Source organism: Dermacentor andersoni, chromosome 3 (genome assembly GCF_023375885.2).
Source record: "Dermacentor andersoni chromosome 3, qqDerAnde1_hic_scaffold, whole genome shotgun sequence".
Taxonomy (NCBI): Eukaryota; Metazoa; Arthropoda; class Arachnida; order Ixodida; family Ixodidae; genus Dermacentor; species Dermacentor andersoni.
This window is the reverse complement of record NC_092816.1, coordinates 238,756,232-238,780,312: the sequence shown is the minus strand read 5'-3', so window position 1 is coordinate 238,780,312 and position 24,081 is coordinate 238,756,232. Positions and strand designations below refer to the sequence as shown.

Genomic DNA, 24,081 nt, shown 5'->3' with positions numbered 1-24,081 from the left:
TGTTATTTCCGATGCAATTTTTTCCAAGCTATACAGCGCCTAAAATTAATGCTTTACCAAACTTTCGTTCGTCCGAAACTCGAATACGCGTGTGCAGTTTGGGATCCGGCTCACCGCACTCTCATTCACTCCATAGAATCCCTTCAGAATCGATCAGCCTGTTTTAGTATGTCGAACTATTGGTACGTGTAGCTGAAGCCGAATGCTATTTACAATTTATTTACAGGGAAGCTAACGGAGGCCAAAATGGCGAGGCTATATCAAGCCGGCACACACGTCGTCTTCTTCTTCCTCAGTGCAGCCACACTGTGGCGGCTGTTCCGTAGCATCACCCTCGGCTGTAGAAGCACCGTCCCGGTGCCTAATCTACACATCCGCGGTGAAAGGTGTGTGGTATGGTTTTAGTCTCGCCACGTGAACGATTTCACTTGCAGCTGATGATGACGCTGAGAGGTCGCGGGGATGATTTCATACGTGACATCGGTCACTTGTCGTACCACACGGTAAGGGCCAGTGTAGCGCGACAGCAGCTTTTGGGAAAGGCCCACACGTGGAATGGGTGACCAGAGAAGCACCAGAGAACCCGGAGAAAAGTGCCCGTCGCGATGGTGGCAATCATAGAGGCGGCTCTAATGTTCCTGTGAGGCCTCGAGACAGGTGCGGGCGAGCTGGCGCGCGTGGTCGGCGTGTGCGATCGCGTCGCGGGCGTATTCAGTGGCTGAACGGGTGGCCGAGGGCAGCAAAGTGTCCAAGGGCAACGCGGGTTCTCGGCCATATAGGAGATAGAATGGTGAATAGCCGGTGGCGTCGTGACGCGATGAATTATACGCGAACGTCACGTATGGTAAGTGAAGATTCCAGTCGTGGTGGTCGGTCGCAACGTACTTCGAAAGCATCTCGGTGATGGTCTGGTTGAGGCGCTCCGTGAGGCCGTTGGTCTGTAGGTGGTAGGACGTGCTCAACTTGTGCTTTGTCGAGCAGGAGCGGAGGATGTCCTCGACGACTGCCAAGAGAAAACTGCAGCCACGGTCAGTGAGTAATTGGCGCGGAGCACCGTGCACTAAAATGATGTCATACAGAAGAAAGTCAGCAACGTCAGTAGCACAACTTGTCGGGAGGGCTCACGTACAGCTAGTGTCTCGCAGATAAAATCGTCACTTAACCTTCCTAACTTTCAAACTCGGCGCAACGTCTCGCGCCTTCGTTTATTCCACAGCGTTCTATCACCATTCATTGAATGAGCAACTCATTTCGAAGCCAGTGTACGTATCCTCTCGTATCGATCGTAGCAATATAGTAGCTGTTCCTCCCTGTCGCACTGACATGTTCCTGCACTCTTTTATGCCGAAAACCTGTTCTGAGTGGAACCGCCTTCCCTCTTCTATCGCCACCTTAGCCGATGCATCATCATTCAAGACCTCTGTAATAGATCATCTTTTAAGATGGCTCGAATTTTGCTGTTCTTTTTTTTCTTTCTTAATTTTCTTTTATTTTGCTGCTGTGACTTTCTGTTTATCATATCCTTGTCCTTATAGGTTTGAATGTTTTTTTTTTGTAAACCATATACCCACCCCCTCTGTAATGCGCATTGGGCCCTGAGGGTATGATAATAAATGATAATAAATTGGTTCAATGCTGCGACAGCTGGTTCTTGGAGGACTCCACATTCTGCTCTATAGAGGAGGCCCATGGTAAGAGTTTCACGTGCAAGTTCTACATGGAGATTTTTACACTACATACGTTAATAGCACAACAAGAAAGGTGAGGGCCGAATGCATCCTTAACATTGAAATGTCGAGAGCACAGTAGGAGAAATCGGAGATCGAGGGCAAAACAGAAACACAAGAAATAGTGCAGCTGCTAAAAGCCGAACGCGAACAACGCGAACGGCTGTCAGAGGAGGTCACAGCGCTTAGAGCCTAGGTCGAAAATATGAGCAAGAGAGAAAGTACCCCGTCAATGAAAAACTGTAAACAACTTAAAAACAAAAAGAATGATTAAGTGCCATTAGAAAAACAGGACTCCCAGCCAGTCAAAAGAGCTACCAAACGCAAAATGAAAACGCAAAAGAGCGAATAACCAGAAACAAATGCAGGCCCATGGACCAAAGTAGGTAAGACAAATAAGGAAAGAAACGGAGGGAATATAGTCCAAGAGCACCCTCTCACCAACCAAATGCCTAAATAAAAGACCCGCAACCAGACAGAAGAGAAACTTAGCAAAAGCCGACCCCAGCGTTACTGGATGATGTTGCTTGGCGACTCAAATGGTGATCGACTGACAAAACACTTCTACGAAAAAAATCAATGACCAGACGCTCTGCATGACCACCAAATCGGGAGCAACTATGCACGGAACACTTTTTCGAGCTTAAGGAGAAATTGCGTGAGCAGACTTTTCCAACACCACACTCCAACTAGTAATACACGTTAGAACTATTGGTGGACTGAGTGACACAGGAGTTGAAAGGTCCATTGAACAGCTCAAAGAGAAATTGACATCCTGGCGAACACAGGCACTCCAACACTACTATCATAAGTGCCATTTCAGAACCGAAGTCACGAGGCCACCAAGCAGTGAAGCAGCTTGTTGCAAATGGAACCAACAAATCAACAGTGTGTGCCCCACTAGGTCCCAGAGTAGAATTGCTCGCCAAGGGGAATGACCTCAATAAAGACAGTTCCAACGACATCCACTATACTGAAGCAGCAGCAGACCGTGTGAGCTCGCTACAAGCCCCAAAATTAACTTCTTTTTTAGGAAACAATGCCCACAAACAAACACCACAAAACTGCAGAAGCTCCGACGGTACAGAACAGAGGGCTATGAGTACACTGTTGAGAGCAATGTCAACAGCACTTGGACAATTAGGCCAAACAAGACGCCACTGGTAAAATGCCTCATCAAAGCCAAACAACAAAAGTTCTTGCCGTTAGCCTCACAGACACAAAAGGACAACAGAACAGAACACAGTCACCAGGCTACTCAAAACAAAGACAGCAACACTTGGCCGAACACGCAGTCGCCTGTAATCCAGACAGAAGAGTATCGAGTTAGCGACGCAACACACAGAATCTTCACTCCCCGACAAATTCCAAACATCACCCACTATATCCAAAAAGAAAACATAAAATAAAATAAGGAGACAAACAAAAGAAGACCTATCCGTCTGCCTGCTAAACATGCAAGGTGCCAGCAGACTGAAATGGGAAGACGTCCTGCGTCAAATCAGCCAGCATAAAATTGATTTATACGCGCTAAATGAAACACACCTTAGAGATGATGAGGCGCCCTATAAAAACGACGGTCTAGAGTAGTATGGCCAAAATAGAAAAAAAGGCACCAAACGTGGAGGAGCGGCAGGATTCCCTGCACTAGCCACCCAGGAAATCTGTACTGTACTGTACTGTACAGTACATCTGTACTGTACTAATAGAGAAACGCAGCGTATATCTACGTGTGATATACATGGCAACAGCATGTAAAGATGACGAATTGAATATAAAAATATATTAATGCATCACTAAGGATATGCAGCAAAAATACAGTGGACACGCTGCTTTCCGCCTGGGCGACTTCATCTGCCATGTAATGGAGCTTGAAGGCAAAGAAAAGGGTGCAATGGGCTTCCGCAAACTCGTGGAAGAATGCCACCTGTCCATAGCAAGCATACACCCACTCTGCCAAGGCACGTGGATACGACACACTCAAAAATGAGCTATTGACTTTTTGTTATACAAATACGCAACCACACAACACATCCAAAATAAATGAATGTACATTGACGAAGACAAAACAGGTAGTTATCGTAGCCACCACAATATAATTAAAATATTTCTACGTACCACTGCACCTCACACCAATGGCGTAGCCAGAAATCTCATCGGGGGGGGGGGGGGGGGGTGAGGGAGGCGGGGCTCACGTTGAAGCTCGGCCTCCTCCTTATAGAATTTGTCGAGGGATAAAATAAGTGAACTGTAACTGAATTTCCATTGCCAAAGATGCTGCAAACGAATTTTTGAATGCTACGCGCTGTTAAGACAAGTAAACTATGTATTTTTTCATAAAATTATATACTCGTATGTTCCCAAAACTGTGCCCCAAATAACTGATATCAATGCTTCCATGTTTTTGTCAATTTAATAGGTAACGAAAACATCACACGAACTTTACAGCTATATCAGTTCGGAACCAGCAAAGCAGTGCTTGCCGCTGATATAAAAAAAATGTAAAGGCCGTGAAATGCAAAAGTTGAGGACAAATATTTTATTTAAATTTGTCACTCAAGAACCATGTTTACATTCTTGTACACATGCAATGGACTGAGAAATATCTAAATGACGCTGTCCTTCGTTCCTATGTATTGCACAGGAGGAGCCCTCACCGGACGTGTATTGTGAGCAATTGCACCGAAATTGTAGTCCCAACAGAGAGCACATATAAAAAGCAGTTCTGCAAAATATACGAGGGCGAGTCAAATGAAAGGGGGCTAATGCGAATATATGAAAAACGCCGCACTTTATCAAAAAGTAGTCTTCATGAGCATAGAAACATTTTCCCCACTGACTAACGAGTCGCGTGTTTCCCGTGTCATGAAGTTCCTTGGGTTGCTTCTTCAAAAAGTCTAATTTATTCCTTCACGTCATCGTCTCACACGACTCTAGTTCCCTTGAGCTGTTTTTTTGGATTGACCCAAATTATGGAAGTCGCAAGGCGATTGGTCTTGGCTGTATGGCGGCTTTTACAGCTTCCCGCTTGAACTTTGCCAGCTTTGTGTTACCCGCATCAACGACGTGAGGGGACGGGGGTCATCTTGCTCCATTGTCGTGGAGCAAGATGACCCCTATCGTAAATTTTCCACGTCGTTTGTTCTTGATTGGGATACGCAGCTGATCCAGCGTTTCACAGAATTGGAAACGATTGATAGTCGCTCCAGGTTTCGCAAATTCGATCAGTAATGGCCCTTGACGATCAAAAAGACGTCAACGACACTTTTCAGGCGGAATTGACGGCCTCTGCGTTCTTTGGGGGCGATGAATTCGAATGTTTCCACTGTAATCATTGCCGTCGTGTTTCAGGCTCGTAATAGTGGCAACATGATTCTTCCCCGGTGACAATTGCAAATAAGTTGTCACCCTCATTGTGAAACCGCATCATATGAGTCAAGGCAGCGCCGAACCTCTGCGTCTTCTGGCGGTGGGTGAAAATCTTGGGCATCCACTGCGTACACAAGAGCCGATAACCGACATGTTCCTGAGTTATGGTGTGAACGGAACCATGGCTGATGTTTACACGCTCTGCCAGTTCATCGATGCTTATGCTCCATTCTTGTTTAATCAGCCCATCAACATTTGCATCCGTGTTGGGGGTGACTGCACGGTTGCTTTGCCCCGGTCTTGGATCGTGTTTCGAACTTTCACGCCCTTCTTTGAACCGTTTGCCCAACATTTCAGAGTGGCCAATGAAATACAATGTTCAACGTACACGACAGCCATACAACGACTAATTTCTTTTTCGGAACCACCTTCAGTTGTCAAAAACTTCACGACACCACGCTGTTTAACTATTGGGGTGTTCATTATGTCACGCAGCCAAGCTCAACTCAGAGTATGAGAGCATTAAAGAACCTTTATCCTCTCATCTGCATGTCAGTTTTGTAAATTAGAGAAGGTTTTGTGCTACGCGCATGCCTCGCACATAACGAACCAAACCATCATTGCGCGGTGGGGGTTAGCTCACATTCATTTGACTTGCCCTCGTACATTATAATTGAGAAGCTACAATGGAATATAGAAATGCGAAGGTAGAGCTTGTTGAAGGGCAAGAAAATGTCACTGGAAACAAAGTTCACTGCACGTATACACAAAACCTCGTTACAATATATTTAAGTATACCTGTACGTATAAGTCTCCAATAAATCTACACATCTAAGAAAAGTCACTGTATATAATGCGTCAAACAAGACATCTTTATTTATATGTTGGGCAATCACAGTTTCACAGATTACAGAATCCTAAGACCCCCCCTCCCTCCACTCCCCCCCCCCCCCCCCCGATTTAACGCGCGTGGCAGAAGGCGGCGTGTTCTTCCCACTTTTCTCCCTTGAGCACAGAAGACTGAGCCACCATCGTCGGTGCGCCCATGCCACCCCCTCCCCCGACGCTTTCATTCGCACATGCAGCATGCGGCGCGCAGTGACGATGTTATTGCCCTTGGACTTCACACGGAACATGAAGGCGACGGTAACGGTAGTAATGCGCCTGGAGCGTTCATATGATGGCTATCCCAATAATATAATGAGGGTATCCGTCAATTGAAGCATCGCATGGCCTTTTTTTTACTTTCCGCAAAAGAAGTAATGAAATGGAACTTTCACCATGCGGCAATTCGCTCTGCCGCAACAATGACTTTCTTTTCTTTTGTGGGGCATGAACACCCCAATGAATACAAGAATGCAAATAAAAGCATGTTGGCTGCAGACGAACGCCTGTTTGGGGCACCTAATGTGGCCACCGAAGCAACACTGAAGAAAACGTGAGACGCTTGGCCCACAGAGAACCATACGCACACTGCTTGGCACCCTACATCGACGAGACAAGACTTTCTGGAGGCGTTGCGCTCAAGCGAACGCTTTGCAATCCGTCGAGTCCCCACAGTGATGGCGGCGGGCGACCATTGTTTTTTTTACTGATCTGCTTGCCAGGAAGCGTCGAAAAGTCTGCCAGGTAAAAATGCACTCAGCCAGACCAAAAGCGTACCGAAGTGTGCCATGCGGTGCTCTGAGCAACACGAGAAGAGTGCATGCGCTCTGGTCGGCTCTGGTAGCCCGCGGGTAGCCCGCGGGTAGCGAGAAGAAAATTGAAGAGGCGGGATGTGTCCTTGTGAATAAAAGTAAACGTGAAAAAAACAAATAGAAACGTAGGTAACGTTGCTGGCTCTAGTGTCTTGACATGCATACTTTGACGCAGGTGAAAAAAAAAGTTATTTTTTTCTGACACTGCCTCACAAGAACAGGAATTAGCCTCCCTGGTGCAGTATTCGGCCATTCCCTCCCAAATGACTAACTCAATTACCCAATGGCCCTCAGTCCCCACAATGGCCCTCAGTCCCCAGCAGCTGCGGACCACCTGACCAAGGCGGCGGTCAGACCTGTAACGCAGCAGAGGATGCTAAGTATCTCTGGGTCCGGAGAGGCCGCCAATGGAAAGTACCCTTGCACCGTTTAAACCCCGAACCCTCTCGAGTGAGGGTAGGTTAGCAGGACTCTCTGATGAATTATCTGACATTGTTTGGGATATCATCGGCCTTAGTGGGATTAGAAGAACTGGTGAGGCTTATACATTGCTGAATAACGTACATGTCCTCTGCTGTAGATATCTCCTAGATACGAAGCAATACAGGGTAGGATTCCTAATTCATATTGAGTTTGAATTTATTCAACCACATGGCAGGTACATAAAAGTGCACATGGACGTGGTTAGGTGTGATGGGAAAAAATCTGCATTTAACAGCTTGACTAGCCCCATCACCCGGAAAACAACGTTTCATTACAAAATTACAGGCAGCGGAGAGCGATAATACAAAAAGAATACACATGTGGCCCTTCACAGCAAAGCGCAAAATAAAACTCTGAAATATATAAAAAATACATTAAACAACAAAGCAATAGATAATGCATGACATTAATTACCTATCACAAAAGTGACCTAATATTACATGAAGAGGACATTTTATGTAGTATATCAGTATTGGACAAATTACGTAGACTTTCAATTGTTAATCTTCATTTGTTCAGTAAACTCTGAAGGCAGAAATGTAATGTTTGCAGACCATAATTAGTACGAGGACATGGTACATACCAACTCTCTGTATGTCGGGTAAGGCGATTGGCCGGATTTGGTTGCGAATCTGCCGACGTATGTAAGAGGGTACTTCCTCTGCGTATTTATAATTTAAAAGTTGACAAGAGCTTATATTCGTAATAAATTTTCACTCTTAAAATTCTATACTTTATGAATAATGAAGCAGTGTGTGCGTTATGCTATACACCTTCAGTACACCTCAGGGCACTTTTTTGCAGCACGGCCAGATTATTTAATGATGCTTTAGAGCCTGTGGACCAAACCAGATGACAATAGTGTAAATGCGAAGAAAAAAGAGCGTTATATAATAATAGTTTTTGTTTTACAGGTAATTTATTGTGACACCGACGCAGCGCACCCAAAACTCTGCAAAGTTTATGGCTTATATGTTCCGTATGGTGATTTCATGCCATATATTCATGGAAGAGAACACCGATAGTTTTAACAGTTTGGGAAAATTCAGTTTCGTTATTATTCAGGGCTAGCTTGAGAGTCGTTTCGTATAATTTGGATTTCGAACGGAACAGTACAGCCTTGGTTTTAGAGCAGTTAATGTGTAGTGAATTTGCTATACTCCATGCATATATTTTATTTAGCACTTCATTTGCAGACATGGTGAGGTCATCAGCCATTTCACCAGAAAAGAATAGACTGGTATCATCCGTGTAGATTACATAATCTACAGAGCTGTCAATTTGTACGGTATCGTTAATAAATATATTAAATAATAGGGGTCCCAATATGCTTCCTTAAGTTACCCCCATTTTTAACTTTCATGGTTGATGATAGCTCTCGGTTGATTGAGACGCATTGTTGCCGATTAGATAAATAGCTTTTGATTAAAGTTAAAATACCACCACGAACTCCATAATATTGGAGCTTTTCTAACATTGTAGCATGATTTATCCCGTCAAATGCCTTGGAAAAATCTAGGAATATTCCTAGGGTAAGTTTTTTTGCTTCCACATTCCTTAGAATATATTCCTTTTGGTAAAGCAAGGCACTTTCTGTAGACAGGCCTGACTGAAAGCCGAATTGTGACGACATAATAACCTTATCTCTATTAAAAAACTTAGAGAGTCGAATGAAAATAAGTTTTTCGCACCCCTTAGAAAAAACCGGCAAAATTGATATGGGTCTATAATTACCTAAAATGCCCTTGCCTCCGCCCTTATATATAACCGTTACCTTAGCGGTTTTCATTCTTTGGGGAAACACTCCTGTGGCAAACACGAGATTATAAATGTGAACTAAGCAGACACATATATGATCCAAGATAACTATTATAGGTGCTACTTTTAAGCCATCTATGTTCTCGCTTTTACTCATTTTGAAGTTGCGAAAAACATTGATGACCTCCTGCGCGTCTGTGGGATTCGCAAACAAAGAATCAGATAGTGGGGGAGGCAAATAATCTAATGAATCACAATTTGGCGTACTGTCAACCAATTAGGTAAAATACTCATTGAACTTTTTTGCTAGAACTGCCCCTTTGTATAATTCATATGGATATAGCGTGTAACATTGATGACATTCTACAGGAATAATGAGAGGGTAGCTCTAGTCGTAATAAAACTTAATGATGAGATGTATATATTAAAGTTAGTAGACGCCTACGCCCCAACATCCAGTCACGATGATGACGAAGTAGAGCAGTTTTATGAAGATGTTGAATTAGCCATGAGAAACGTGCAAACTCAGTATACTGTAGTAATGGGCGACTTCAATGCAAAATTGCGGTAAAGCAGGCTGTGAACAAAGAATTGGTAACTACGGTGTCGATTGTCGGAACGCTAGAGGAGAGATGCTGGTAGAATTCGCAGAAAGGAATAAGTTGCAAATAATGAACACCTTTTTCAGGAAGTTTAGCAACAGAAAGTGGACCTGGAAAAGCCCTAATGGCGAAACAAGAAATGAAATTGACTTCATACTTTCTGCCCATACCAGCATAGTGGAGGATGTCGAAGTGATAGGTAGGGTGAAGTGCAGTGATCATAGGATTCACCTTTATTTGAAGAGAGAAAAAAGCACAACTGGTCAAGGAAAAAACAGGTCAACCGAGAGGCAGCAAAGGTAAACGCAGACAAATTCAGGCTGGTACTGGCAAACAAATATGTAGCCGTACAACAGACAGATGATGATGACATAGAGCTAATGAATGAAATCGAAACTGGGCTGGCTTCAGAGGTAGCAACTGAAGTGGGAGGCAAACTACGAAGGCAACCAATAGGTGAGCTCTCCCAAGTAACAAAGAACCTAATAAAGAAATGACATAGAATGAAAGTGTCCAAATCAGGAGATAAGATAGAATTCGCGGAACTGTCAAAGCTGATCCACAAGGGAAAAACAAGTGATATTCGAAGATATAACGTGAGAAAGACTGAAAAAGCAGTAGAAAATTGACGCCGCCTGAAAGCTGTAAGAAAGAAACTTGGCATAGGACAAACCAGGATGTATGCACCGAAACATAAGTAGCGTAATATCATCAGCGATCTCGGAGATATAGTAAAAGAAGCGGAAGGATTCTATATTGACCTGTAGAATACCCAGAGGAGTCAGGATAGCTCAATTAGAAATGGTAATGGACAGCATACAGAAGCTCTTCCTATAGCTACCGATGAGGTCACAAGGGCCTTGCAAGACATGAAAGCATAAAGAGCGGCAGGAGAAGACGCCAAAGCAGTCGATTTATTCAAAGATGGAGACCTAATGATTGGAGAACTGGCTGCTCTTTATACGAAGTGTCTATCGACTGCAAGGGTCCCAGAAAACTGGAAGAATGCAAACATTATTCAAACCCACAAAAAGGGAGATGTTAAAGAATTGACCGATTATAGGCCCATTAGTTTGCTCCCAGTATTTTGTAAAATATATACCAAAATATTCTCCCATAGAATAAGGGCAACACGGTACTTTAGTCAACCAAGGGAGCAGGCTGGCTTCAGAAAAGGATACTCTACTATGAATCACATCCATGTCATTAATCAGGTTATCGAGAAATCCGCAGAGTACAATAAGCCTCTCTATGTGGCTTTGATAGATTACGAAAAGGCATTTGATTCAGTAGAGATATCAGCAGTCATAGAGCCATTACATAATCAAGGAGTACAGGATGCTTACGTAAATACCTTGGCAAATGTCTGCAGAGGTTCTACAGCTAACTTAATTCTACGCAAGAAAAGCAGGAAGATACCTATAAAAAAAGGGGCCAGACAGGGAGACACAATCTCTCCAATACTATTCACTGCGTGCTTGAAAGAAGTATTCAAGCTATTAAACTGGGAAGGCTTTGGAGTAAGGATCGACGGCGAATATCTAAGCAACCTTCAGTTTGCCGAAGGCATTCTTGTATTCGGCAACAATGCAGACATGTTACAACAAATTCTTGAGGACCTTTACAGAGAGAGGGCCAGAGGGCTTGAAGATGAATATGCAGAAGACAAAGATGATGATTAGCCGGCTAAAGTAACAAGAATTAAGGATCGCCAGTCAGCCTCTAGACTCTGTGAAGTAGTACGTTTACCTAGGCCAATTAATCACAAGGAACCCTGATCATGAGAAGTAAATTCATAGAAGAATAAAAATGGGTTGTCTCGCATACGGTAGACATTGTGAGCTCCTGACTGGAGGCTTATCATTATTATTGAAAAGGAAGGTCTACAGTAAGTGCATTTTACCAGTGCTGACATATGGGGCAGAGACTTGGAGACTGACAAAGAAGCCTGAGAACAAGTTAAGGACCGCGCAAAGGGCGATGGAACGAAGATCGATAGATATAACGTTAAAAGACAGAAAGAGCGGTTTGGATCACAGAGCATACGGGTACAGACGATATTCTAATTGACATCCAGAGAAAAAAAAATGCAGCTGGGCAGGTCATATAATGCGCTGGTTAGGTAGCCGTTGGACCATTAGGGTTACAGTATGTGTACCAGGAGAAGGAAAGCACAGTCGACGACGGCAGAAGACTAGGTGGAGCGATAAAATTAGGAGATTAGCGGGCGCTAGCTTGAATTGTTTGGCGCATGACGGGGGTGATTGTAGATCGCAGGGAGGGGCCTTCGTCGTGCAGTGGACATAAAACAGGCTGATGATGATTCTTTTCTGTGGCATGACAGCACAAATGAACCACCATAAGGCTTCGTTTCATCGGACTTTGCTGCGTGCTTTGTCAGTTTGTCTGATAGTACGCTGATTTGGCTTGTCTCGTTGTGTGGTTCGATGCACGACTTTAGAAAAGTTAATGCGCCTTTGGCGTCAAAGGTCTCTAACAACATTAAACCCACAAAGTTGCGGAATTGAAAATTTAAAGCATCAGTATGAAAATGTCAACGCACCTTTCACATGAAAAGTTTATAAGAACTTTCTAAAGTTGTCACAGGCTTTTCCAGAAAGTTTCGGAATTATATTCGTGTGCTCCGTCGATTACGTGGCGCCCGTAAGATGCCGCGATGAGCCAGCTCTCCATCAAAACGCCCTTGAAACTTTGTGCTCGGATGGGGCTTCTTGCATTATGTGACTCTCTGTGCATGGGCGTTGCCGTGAAATCCAGCCCGAGTTTGTAATGTTCACGTTGAAATGTCTTTTCGAGCGTGAAAAAGACATTCTAGACAAAATCCAGAATGATTTCTGGCGCCGGGGATTGTTGTGGTCGGCGGTGCATGACAACACGAAAAAATTTCAAGGGGGGTTGAAGCCCCATAAGCCCCCCCCCCCGGCTGCGCCCATGCCTCACACACAAAAAAAGACAACACACAGAGCAAGACACTGTAAGATGAGAGACACAGACAAATCGGAACAGTTTTCGTCACAACTAAAGTAAAAAATAGAAAAGACCCAGACCTATGAAGTCTTCATAGAACAATGCCTACAAGTGGCAAACAAAACTTTTAGTACGACAAAAGGGATGACGAACACCCAGGTTCGACAAGGAAGTTCAAGAAGAAACATCAGAACGCAAAAGGTTATCCAGACTACACCGCCATACAAATGAAAAGGAAACCACTGGAAAAGCCAATGTATGGCAAGCCTACTTATGTCAAAAACAAAACGTTACACATGGTAGCCAAAAACAGGTTGACACAACCTTCAAGCAACAAAAAAGCAACATAATAAAGGAACGACAACATTAGCCAAATGTGCTGAGCGTATATCGACTTCCTGGAACCACAAGAGATCACAATAAAAACAACTGCTATACCAGCTAACTCTGTACTTGTCTGGACAACACAAGAAGAGATGGAAACATACCTGACATCCCACTTCACAACATTCCAAGACAATCCACAAGATCACACACCACAACCCTTAAAACAGCGACAGTTAAGATGAAGAGGACAAAGAAAGAACATAGCATACTGAACCCAATATCCACAACAGACATGAAACGAAGCATCAGCGACCTTAAAAACCAAAAACCAAGGCCCCGATGATATCCTCAACGTATTCCTAACAGCACTAAAGACAAACGCAAGACAGGAACTACGAATCTAGTTCAACCGCATCCTTGATTCGGGCGAAATCCCACCAGCATTGAAAAAGGCAAAAGTGACCCTCGTACGCAAGGGCAAAGGAAAACCACTTGAGCAACTAAAGGCGTACCACCCGATATCTATATTGAGCAGCCTACAAAAGCTGTTCAGCGCAATCCTCAACCGAAGACTAGAAGAGTTCCGTGAATCAAATAACATATGAACAGAGTCTCAAAACGGATTCATACCAAACCACAGGACAAGTGACAATATATTTACTCTACCCAAGGCTATGGAGATGAAAAATAAAGAAATCATGATCATCATCATCAGCCTGGTTATGCCCACTGCAGGGCAAAGGCCTCTCCCATACTTCTCCAACTACCCCCGTCATGTACTAATTTTGGCCATGTTGTCCCTGCAAACTTCCTAATCTCATCCGCCCACCTAGCTTTCTGCCGCCCTCTACTACGCTTTCCTTCCCTTGGAATCCATTCCGTAACTCTTAATGACTATCGGTTATCTTCCCTCCTCATTACGTGTCCTGCCCATGCCCATTTCTTTTTCTTGATTTCAACTAAGATATCATTAACTCGCTTTTGTTCCCTCACCCAATCTGCTCTTTTCTTATCCGTTAACTTTACACCTATCATTCTTATTTCCATAGCTCGTTGCGTCGTCCTCAATTTAAGTAGAACCCTTTTCGTAAACCTCCAGGTTTCTGCCCCGTACGTGAGTACTGGTAAGACACAGCTGTTATAAACTTTTCTCTTGAGGGATAATGACAACCTGCTGTTCATGATCTGAGAATGCCGGCCAAACGCACCCCAGCCCATTCTTATCCTTCTGTTTATTTCAGTCTCATGATCCGGATCCGCAGTCACTACCTGTCCTAAGTAGATGTATTCCCTTACCACTTGCAGTGCCTCACTACCTATTGTAAACTGCTGTTCCCTTCCGAGACTGTTAAACATTACTTTAGTTTTCTGCAGATTAATTTTTAGACCCACCCTTCGGCTTTGCCTCTCCAGGTCAGTGAGCATGCATTGCAGTTGGTCCCCTGAGTTACTAAGCAAGGCAATATCATAGCGAATCGCAAGTTACTCAGGTATTCTCCATTAACTCTTATCCCCAATTCTTTCCAATCCAGGTCTCTGAATACCTCCTGTAAACACGCTGGGAATAGCATCGGAGAGATCGTATCTCCCTGCCTGACGCCTTTCTTTATTGTGATTTTGTTGCTTTCTTTATGAAGGACTACGGTGGCATTGAGATATACTGTCATCCCAAGCATAAAAGCAGCCATCAAATTTCCGTTTGTCATTTATAAGAAAAGCACGTTTTCCATTGTCGACATTCCGTTTGACAGTTTCCCAAAGAAGTTTTCGTTTTTCGAGAGTTTCCTTGCTGTAAGCACTCTGGATAGATATACCCCTACCCTTAAGCTTACGCACGTTGCGAAAAACAGCCCCTTTTTCGAAATGTCCTGGAAATATACGATAACAGGTCTTTTTCCTGGCTGTCTTCTAAGAGGATGAATACGCGAGATAGATTTTCACGATTGCTGCAGTCTTTTTTTTTGAAAAAGTGCCATCAATTACTACTTTTCGTAACGTTTTATCATCTTCATCGTCTTGCTCTTTGACACCGAAAACAACTAAGTTTGACTGCGGACTTCGAGGTCAGTTAGTTTTTCGTTTTGCTTCATAACCACTTGATCTAAAGCCCGAAATTTCCCGGCCACGGCGGCCGCATTTCGATGGGGGCGAAATGCGAAAACACCCGTGTACTTAGATTTAGGTGCACGTTAAAGAACCCCAGGTGGTCGAAATTTCCGGAGTCCTCCACTACGGCGTGCCTCATAATCAGAAAGTGGTTTTGGCACGTAAAATCCCATGATTTAATTTTTTTAAAGCCCGAAATTTGTGTTCTAGTGTTTGAATTTGGGAGGTTTTTTGCTAATTTCTAGCAGTAGCTTATCGATTGCATTCAATCGTGTATTAAGAGTGGCGACGGATTGTTCATTTGATGTAAGACGCTCCCGAATACCAGTTAGCTTGCCCTAACTGAAGGCTCTCAAACATTTCGTCAACTGTAGGGCCTGGGTTTTCTTCAGTGTCGCCACAGACAAGCAATTTACACATACAGAAACAGCCGTAAGCAATTGACAAGCATGTTCGTGGGCGTGGCAAAACCACCAATGTAATATCGTTACTGCGGAATGTAGGAACAGAGAAACTAAGCTGGGGAAGGAACACAAGTCTTTTGGTGAGTGACATGATCCCTTCGGTTTCGCCGTGCCCCCTTACGAAGAACAGGAGTGGACGGTCTTTTATGTGGCATTCCGATGTGGTCACAGGCGGTGATTTGGAGTGCGCGGTATGGAACGTGCGCACATGTAGGTCGGCAGGAGATAGAAAGTGATGAAAAGGGGAGCGGTTGTCGTCCACGTCACCCACTAGGAGCACTGTGGACGAAATTGTTGGAGTTGATGAAACGGTGCCGACAAGCAGCAAAACCTGGGGAAGGAGCATAAATCTTTTGGTGAGCGACATGATCCCTTCGGTTTCGCCGTGCCCTCCTCCACGTGTTACAGCAATGTCTGAGGCTTCCCGCAAATTCCCCATCATGCCCCCTGGCCGAGATCCTGGCTCTGACTGGTCGCACCACGGAAGACCGAGCTGCACGCGCCGAAGCTATGAAGACCCGGCTAGAACAGTGGGAACGACTGGGCAGGCGAGCCGAAAATCTGGAGGAAGATAGACATCGTACGGCTAGAGCCACCCCATCGATGCAGCAGTGAGCTCCGACAGTGAGCGGCCGCCGACGCCAACCACATGAACTACGCCAGCTACTACGACAGATCACGGCCGGCCAGGCAGCGATGCGGCTAGGACGCGCTGACTTGAACCGGTACGGCTGGCGGATGCGATCGTCCTGGCTTTGCTGAAATGGGAGGCGACTGGCGACAGTGAACCGGACTAGCCAGAAGGCTGCAGAGGCTGTGACTGTAATGGAACTGTGGTTTATGTTCCTTCTCTCCTTACTTTCTACGCCCTACTTCCTTTCCTTTCGTGCTTCAACATCTCCTGTGGCGTTGACAAATGGCTGCCCTGAGTCAAAAGGGATCAGGACCACTTACATATCTATGAAGGGATTACGGTCACTGACCAAGTCTGATGAATAATCTGACGTTTCGGAACCGCGTACGGGTTCCTTGTTCACTGAATTGGACATGAAATCGTCGTGACTTATATAGCCAGCACGTGACGTAATGAACGTGCGTAAACGGCAGGCATAGTCCCTGGTGTCCGGTTCATTGTAGCTGGCGTCGGTTGAATGATTAGAGATTCTAGCAGCCGTCGGGATGACACGTTCTTTTCTTTGGCAACAACAGTGGCATTGTCCCAGTCTATCTTGTGATTATGTTCATGCGCATGTTCGGCAATGGCGTTCGTCGTGTGGCTATTATTTCTTACATCACGTTTATGTTCCTTGAGGCGTCTGGAGAACTTCCCTGTTTCACCAATGTATACTCTGTGGCAATCAGCGCATGGTATCTTATACACAACTCCGGGGAATGATTCAACAGGTAACCGGTCTTTCACATTCATGAGCTGGTTCCGGAGCTTGCTGGTCGGGATGTGGGCAATGCGCAAATCGTATTTCGAAAATACGCGCGACAGTGCCTCGCTGATTCCTTGGACGTAAGGGATGGCTGCACGTGCACGGATTGTCGTGCTGTTCTCCGAGCTTGGCTCTAATATCCGCTTCTCGGTCCTGTGTATGAAACGACTAGGGTAGCCGTTGCGGGTTAGTTCACGGTGGATCGTCCGTAATTCCTTTTTTAGTGCATCGTCGCCTGAGCAGACGCGTACGGCACGTGTTATGAGGGACGACACTACGGATGTCTTAGGGCCGACATGGTGACAAGAATTAAACTTAAGATGACGACCTGTGTGTGTAAGCTTTCTGTATACCGAGAAGGCGAGAGCGTCCCCATCCCGACGAACCAGTACATCCAAGAAAGGCAACGAGTTGTCCCTCTCGTGTTCCGCAGTGAATTGTAGGTGCGCATTTTGGGCGTTCAAGCATTCCAGGAAGGGTTGGATGTCTTGTTCCTTCAAAATACAGAATCCAGTCATCCTAGTCAGAAATACAGTCAGAAATAGTCAGAAATACAGTCATCCACGTAGGGGTAAAAAACTTTAGGTGCCGGGTTCAATGTGGCCAGCACTTTCCCTTCCAAGGCTTCCATTACTAGATTGGCCGAGGTGACCGATATTGACGCTCCCATTGCCGTGCCATGCGTTTGCTGATAAAGGCTGCCACCATAAGAAAAATACGTGTTGCTTAGACAAAACCGCAGCAGCTCGCTCAGTTCGGGGACGTCAGGGGGGGGCGACCAGGAAGAACACTGTGTGATTCTAGGGCTTCTTTGCATGTGGCTATGCCAAATCCACTGGGATACTAGTGAAAAGCGATGTGACGTCGAACGACACCAAGGCGTCATCTTCACTCAATGCGATGTCCTTTATCTTTGCTACAAATGCGGATGAGTTTTCGACGTGCGTCGAGGTCTTACCGGCAAGAGGGCTCAACACCTGGCGAAGGTAGCCCGATAGCCGGTAGAGCGGGGATCTGGTGAAGTCGACTATAGGACGAAGTGGGACGTCAGGCTTGTGGACTTTTGGCAGGCCATAGATTGCAGAAGCTGATCCGTTCGTGCAGAGCAAACGGTGATAGAGACCCACGTGGTGCGGAGGCACCAACTTGAACAGCCTGGCCAGCACGGAACATAAACGTGATGTAAGAAATAATAGCCACACGACGAACGCCATTGCCGAACATGCGCATGAACATAATCACAAGATAGACTGGGACAATGCCACTGTTGTTGCCAAAGAAAAGAACGTGTCATCCCGACGGCTGCTAGAATCAGGAGAGCACGTTGTTGGGCGAGTCGGTCGTGCATACTTAAGGAAGGGAAGTGCGCTAAAAAAGACATGGACAGTTCCGTGTCTGACAGCGCAGTTCCCTTCCTTAAGCTGCTAGAATCTCTAATCATTCAATCGAGGCCAGCTACAATGAACCGGACACCAGGGACTATGCTTGCCGTTTACGCACGTTCATTACGTCACGTGCAGGCTATATAAGTGACGACGATTTCATGTCCAATTCAGTGAACAAGGAACCCGTACTCGGTTCCGAAACGTCAGATTATTCATCAGACTTGGTCAGTGACCGTAATCCCTTCATTTCCATGCCTGACCAGACGAACTTTCGTCGAACTCTTAATTATGTTACCTACCGGAGTACATATGGACAAGACGTCGTTACGAAGATACGTCGATTTGTTTCGGCCACTTCAAAAGTAGCAGCGTTCATGGCGCACCTGGACTTCAACCTCACGTGTAAACGGGAGGACTTAACGCCGAGGAGTCTGCGATTAAGAAGACCAGTCACTACGTCGTGGGGCCACCAGATTATCCGTCAGGCTGAGCGGAAGCTCCTGCAAGCACGTATTCTTGAATGCCGCGGAAAACTTCGAAAGTTGGAAAGGGATACGTTTTTTGCACGTCGGCAGCTTGAGCACCTGATCCCAGTGGACTTCGCAGAGGTACAACTGCATGCGAACTACACGGCAACCACGAGAGAACGTCTTCATAGAGCGTCACAAGACAGAAAACAATAGGCACTCCACCCGGATATGTCACAAGACGCACAAGACGTCATCAACCTATCCTCGTACACACCGACCGAGGAGGAGGCTGCGGTACTGTACCGTGGTTTAAACTTGAACACGGAAAAACCGCCAAGGCCAAGAGATGTGGTCTGTGCCGTCGAACGTGCGGTCAGTCAACTTCCCTCTTAATTGCAAGAAGAAGCCCGCACCCGTGCCATTGGTGTACTTTCCGGTATGCGGAGACACGGTGCAAGAACGCATTCGTCGGTAAAGGAGAAGCAAGCCATTCAAAGCCTACGGAATAACAGTAGCATCGCCATTCTACCCTCCGACAAAGGCAACGCTACGGTCCTGCTAGATAAGAGCGACTACTACACGAAGATGTTGGCCCTTCTCGAAGACCATCATACGTACGCTCCTCTGGCTTATGACCCTACAAGCAGACTACAAACCTAACTCCAAAAATCGCTGGCCAGGCTGTTCAATTTGGTCCCTCCGCACCACGTGGGTCTCTATCACCGTTTGCTCTGCACGAATGGATCAGCCCCTGCAATCTACGGCCTGCCAAAAGTCCACAAGCCTGACGTCCCACTTCGTCCTATAGTCGACTTCACCAGATCCCCGCTCTACCGGCTATCGGGCTACCTTCACCAGGTGTTGAGCCCTCTTGCCGGTAAGACCTCGACGCACGTCGAAAACTCATCCGCATTTGTAGCAAAGATAAAGGACATCACGTTGAGTGAAGATGACGCTTTGGTGTCGTTCGACGTCACATCGCTTTTCACTAGTATCCCAGTGGATTTGGCAGTAGCCACATGCAAAGAAGCCCTAGAAGCAGACAGTGGTCTTCCTGGTCGCACCCCCTTCGACGTCCCCGAACTGAGCGAGCTGCTGCGGTTTTGTCTAAGCAACATGTATTTTTCTTATGGTGGCAGCCTATATCAGCAAACGCATGGCACGGCAAAGGGAGCGTCAATATCGGTCACCACGGCCAATCGAGTAATGGAAGCCTTGGAAGAGAAAGTGCTGGCCACATTCAACCCGGCACCTAAAGTTTTTTACCGCTACGTGGATGAGTGTTTCTGTATTTTGAAGAAACAAGACTTCCAACGCTTCCTGGACTGCTTGAACGCCCAAAATGCGCACATACAATTCACTGTGGAACACGAGAGGGACAACTCGTTGCCTTTCTTGGATGTACTGGTTCGTCGGGATGGGGACGCTCTCGCCTTCTCGGTATACAGAAAGCCTACACACACAGGCCGTTATCTTAAGTTTAATTCTTGTCACCCTGTCGGCCCTAAGACATCCGTAGTGTCGTCCCTCATAACACGTGCCGTACGCGTCTCCTCAGGCGACGATGCACTAAAAAAGGAATTACGGACGATCCACCGTGAACTAACCCGCAACGGCTACCCTAGTCGTTTCATACACAGGACCGAGAAGCGGATATTAGAGCCATGCTCGGAGAACAACACGACAATCCGTGCACGTGCAGCCATCCCTTACGTCCAAGGAATCAGCGAGGCACTGTCGCGCGTATTTTGGAAATACGATTTGCGCATTGCCCACATCCCGACCAGCAAGCTCCGGAACCAGCTCATGAATGTGAAAGACCGGTTACCTGTTGAATCATTCCCCGGAGTTGTGTATAAGATACCATGCGCTGATTGCCACAGAGCATACATTGGTGAAATAGGGAAGTTCTCCAGACGCCTCAAGGAAAATAAACGTGATGTAAGAAATAATAGCCACACGACGAACGCCATTGCCGAACATGCGCATGAGCATAATCACAAAATAGACTGGGACAATGCCACTGTTGTTGCCAAAGAAAAGAACGTGTCATCCCGACGGTTGCTAGAATCTCTAATCATTCAATCGACGCCAGCTACAATGAACCGGACACCAGGGACTATGCCTGCCGTTTACGCACGTTCATTACGTCACGTGCAGGCTATATAAGTGACGACGATTTCATGTCCAATTCAGTGAACAAGGAACCCGTACGCGGTTCCGAAACGTGAGATAATTCATCAGACTTGGTCAGTGACCGTAATCCCTTCATTTCCATGCCTGACCAGACGAACTTTCGTCGAACTCTTAATTATATTACACTTACTTACTTACTTACAGTACTTCACCCGCAGCAGTGGAATGTAGAGGGGGAAGCGGGGCTGCGTATGGGGATCGTTGACCGCTGGTGGAGAGGGTGAGGGGCCGCGACGCGGAGATCCTCGATGAGACGGGAGAGAGGGCATCGGGAGATGGGCTCACGTTGCGCACGCGTTGCGACGCCTAGAAACCGCGCGGACAGTCGCATATTGACCTCAAAGTGGGAGCCGGGTGCCCCAAACATAGGCCACAGGAAACCAGCTTTCTTCTTTGAACCCCCATAACGCTGTTTGGGTTCAAAGGTGCATTGCATTCTTCGCAAAAATGAATAAAACATTCGGTGTCACTTTACACTGCAATTGAGTAAACACAAACATGTTTACCAGCATCCTTCTACATTTACGGAAAACTTCGCCATACATGAATTCCAGCAGTGCACGTTGGATCTGCTGCAATATCTTACTTTAGAAATAAGGACGGTAAATATAAGGCACACATGAAAGGTGCATTGACCCGCCGTGGTTGCTTAGTGGCTACAGCATTCGGCTACCAAGCACAAGGTGGTGGGATCAATACCTGGCCACGGCGGCCGCCTTTCGGCGGGGGTGAAATGCAGAAACACGAGTGTAATTAGATTTAGCTGCATGCTAAAGAACCCCTGCTGCTGCATATTATTCCGGAGTACCCCACTACAGCATGCCTCATATTCAAATCGCAATTTTCCTCATAATTCAATTTTCAAAGAAGTTTTACATTGTAGGCTTGATAATTTCTACTGAGTGGGGCAACCTAAGCGAATGAACAATCTTTCGTGCAAGTTGACTTACTGCAGTACCGGCTGAAACTGAAGTCCGCAAGCTTGACCACGAGCTGAGTGGTGAGCAGCACGTTCTCGCATTTCAAGTCCCGGTGTGCAATGTTATGACGATGGAGATAGGCAACGGCGGACGCAAGTTGAACGAATATGTGATGGGCGGTTCTTTCATGAAGACGTCCTGCATTCTGAGACAAAAAAAAAAAAGCAGGGCTGACTTCCGCCAACCTTCAACCTACAAACGCTAATTTATCTTCCTCAAAGCGCCACCTGCCATGGCTCTGTAATATGTTATGGTTCGAAGGTAGTTCTCATAAATGATGAAATTGACAATAAAATTAAAAGTACCGTCAATAGTTTTACACACGAAGCCAAATCTAGCTTCACTTGTACAAGTTCGGATGTGGTTTATATGCTTCAATGTTCCTTCTGTAAGAAACAATATATCGGTGAAACAGGACAATCACTGTACGTCACATTAAACGGACATCGCGCAGAAACAGCTAAAAAGCTTCCCAAAGCCGTCGCCGAGCATTTCAAACAAGCAGGTCGTAATTTTGATGAACTTAAACTCTACATCTCACAGTCAAATTTCCGTTCTGAAGGAGAAAGAAAATACAGAGAATCATACCTTATCCATAAGTTCAAGACATTGCAACCAACAGGCATAAATGTTTCAAAGGGAGCTTAAGAAGCTATTCACTATGCTAAATTTCAAGCTATAGGCAACGACACTTAATTTGGTTGCTGAGCGTTTTATTTTTCATTTTTTCCTTTTTTTTCCTTTTTTTCCCAGCTGGCGTGTCAGACGTCGTTGACACGCCGGCTAACACGTGGGCGTTGACACGTGACTGACATACGGCAGGGCCCCTGGTGTTGTGCACAACATTCCTTTATTCTCAATTCGACACGTTAACACACCTTCGCTCGTTGCCTCACCTACCCGCCTTGCACCCTCTTTCCTTTAGAAGAACCCCATCTATATAAACTGTGGCGAGGAACGCATATGTTGCCTTGAAGAAGACAAATCCATTTGTTGAAACGTTGGCTCCTGCTTTCACCTTGTTCTCATTTTGCTCATCGTAATGATTAAACGAGAAAGTCAACGCAAATAAAAATCCTCCATTCGTAGTTTCTCGCAGTATAATTTCCGAGCACCTTTCACTTGAGAAAATTTTATCTTTTGCCAATGGGTACGTTCAGTTTGCCTGCACCACCTCAACCAGTTTCCTAGGTGCTGCCCTCTGTCACTCGTTTCAGTGGTGCAGCACCTCGTAAACTGCCGCCGATCATACCTGCAGTGCGGGACGTCTGAAACTTACACACTCCTTGCGCATTAGTCTGACATAACATGACACCTGCACCCTGTCTGCGCCTTCGCATTCGTTTCGAGTGTCTCGTTTGGCTGGCACCTCAGGGATCAAGCTGCACAATTTCTGAGCTATTCGTGAACCACCGTGAACTGGTTCACAGTGGTGCAGGCGAATCGAACAGAAACAAGATGTGTGCTGCCAAGGCATACGGTTCGGATGCACCAGGGCATCACGCGATGTCAGTAAAATTAGCGCTAAGACTGCGCGTCCCGATGATTCCACAGAGCTGTTGAGTGGTCCCTTTAACTCGTCGCGTTGAATGACTCTGAAGTCCGTGCCACCCCTACGAACAGACACACTTGACATGTGTCACGTCTAGCAAGCAGCAAGCGCACTTAAGACCTCTTTTAAAGAAAAATACATCGCTATATTACCCTGGAAAGGCAATATCAGCCCGTTCGCCCAAAAGACGAAGCATCGATTGCATAGCAAATTAGTATCCAGTTATGCGAAGTAAGGATAGGAGTTATATCGGCTCTACAAACTTCTAAACATTGCATTACTATGTAAATTAACAAGCATGGTGATACGCGTGCACAAGCATAATTGTACACCCCTCACTCGATGACCGAGCACACTCACTGTCAAGCAGTGGAGTGAAAAAGTGCAGCAGCAGCAGCGAGCGAACTGACCTTCGTACTGCCTCCCGCTTCGCCACTAACTAAGGGGCGAGGACACAGTACACACGAAGCTATCAGCACTCTGCACACTCTGTCCTTCATCGCAGATCGCTTTCAAGATAAGGCCCGTACGCGGCCTC

The 24,081-nt window shown here is 45.9% G+C and overlaps 1 protein-coding gene across 1 annotated transcript in view; it reads right to left on the bottom strand.

Annotated features, from left to right (window-relative positions):
* The window catches only part of LOC126535993 (testis-specific serine/threonine-protein kinase 6-like), a 204,537-nt gene that overhangs the window by 122,801 nt on the left and 57,655 nt on the right, over positions 1–24,081 (bottom strand). The window contains exon 3 of the mRNA XM_072287021.1: positions 21,962–22,136. Coding sequence (XP_072143122.1) covers positions 21,962–22,136 — 175 coding nt within the window. The remainder of the gene's footprint in view (positions 1–21,961; positions 22,137–24,081) is intronic.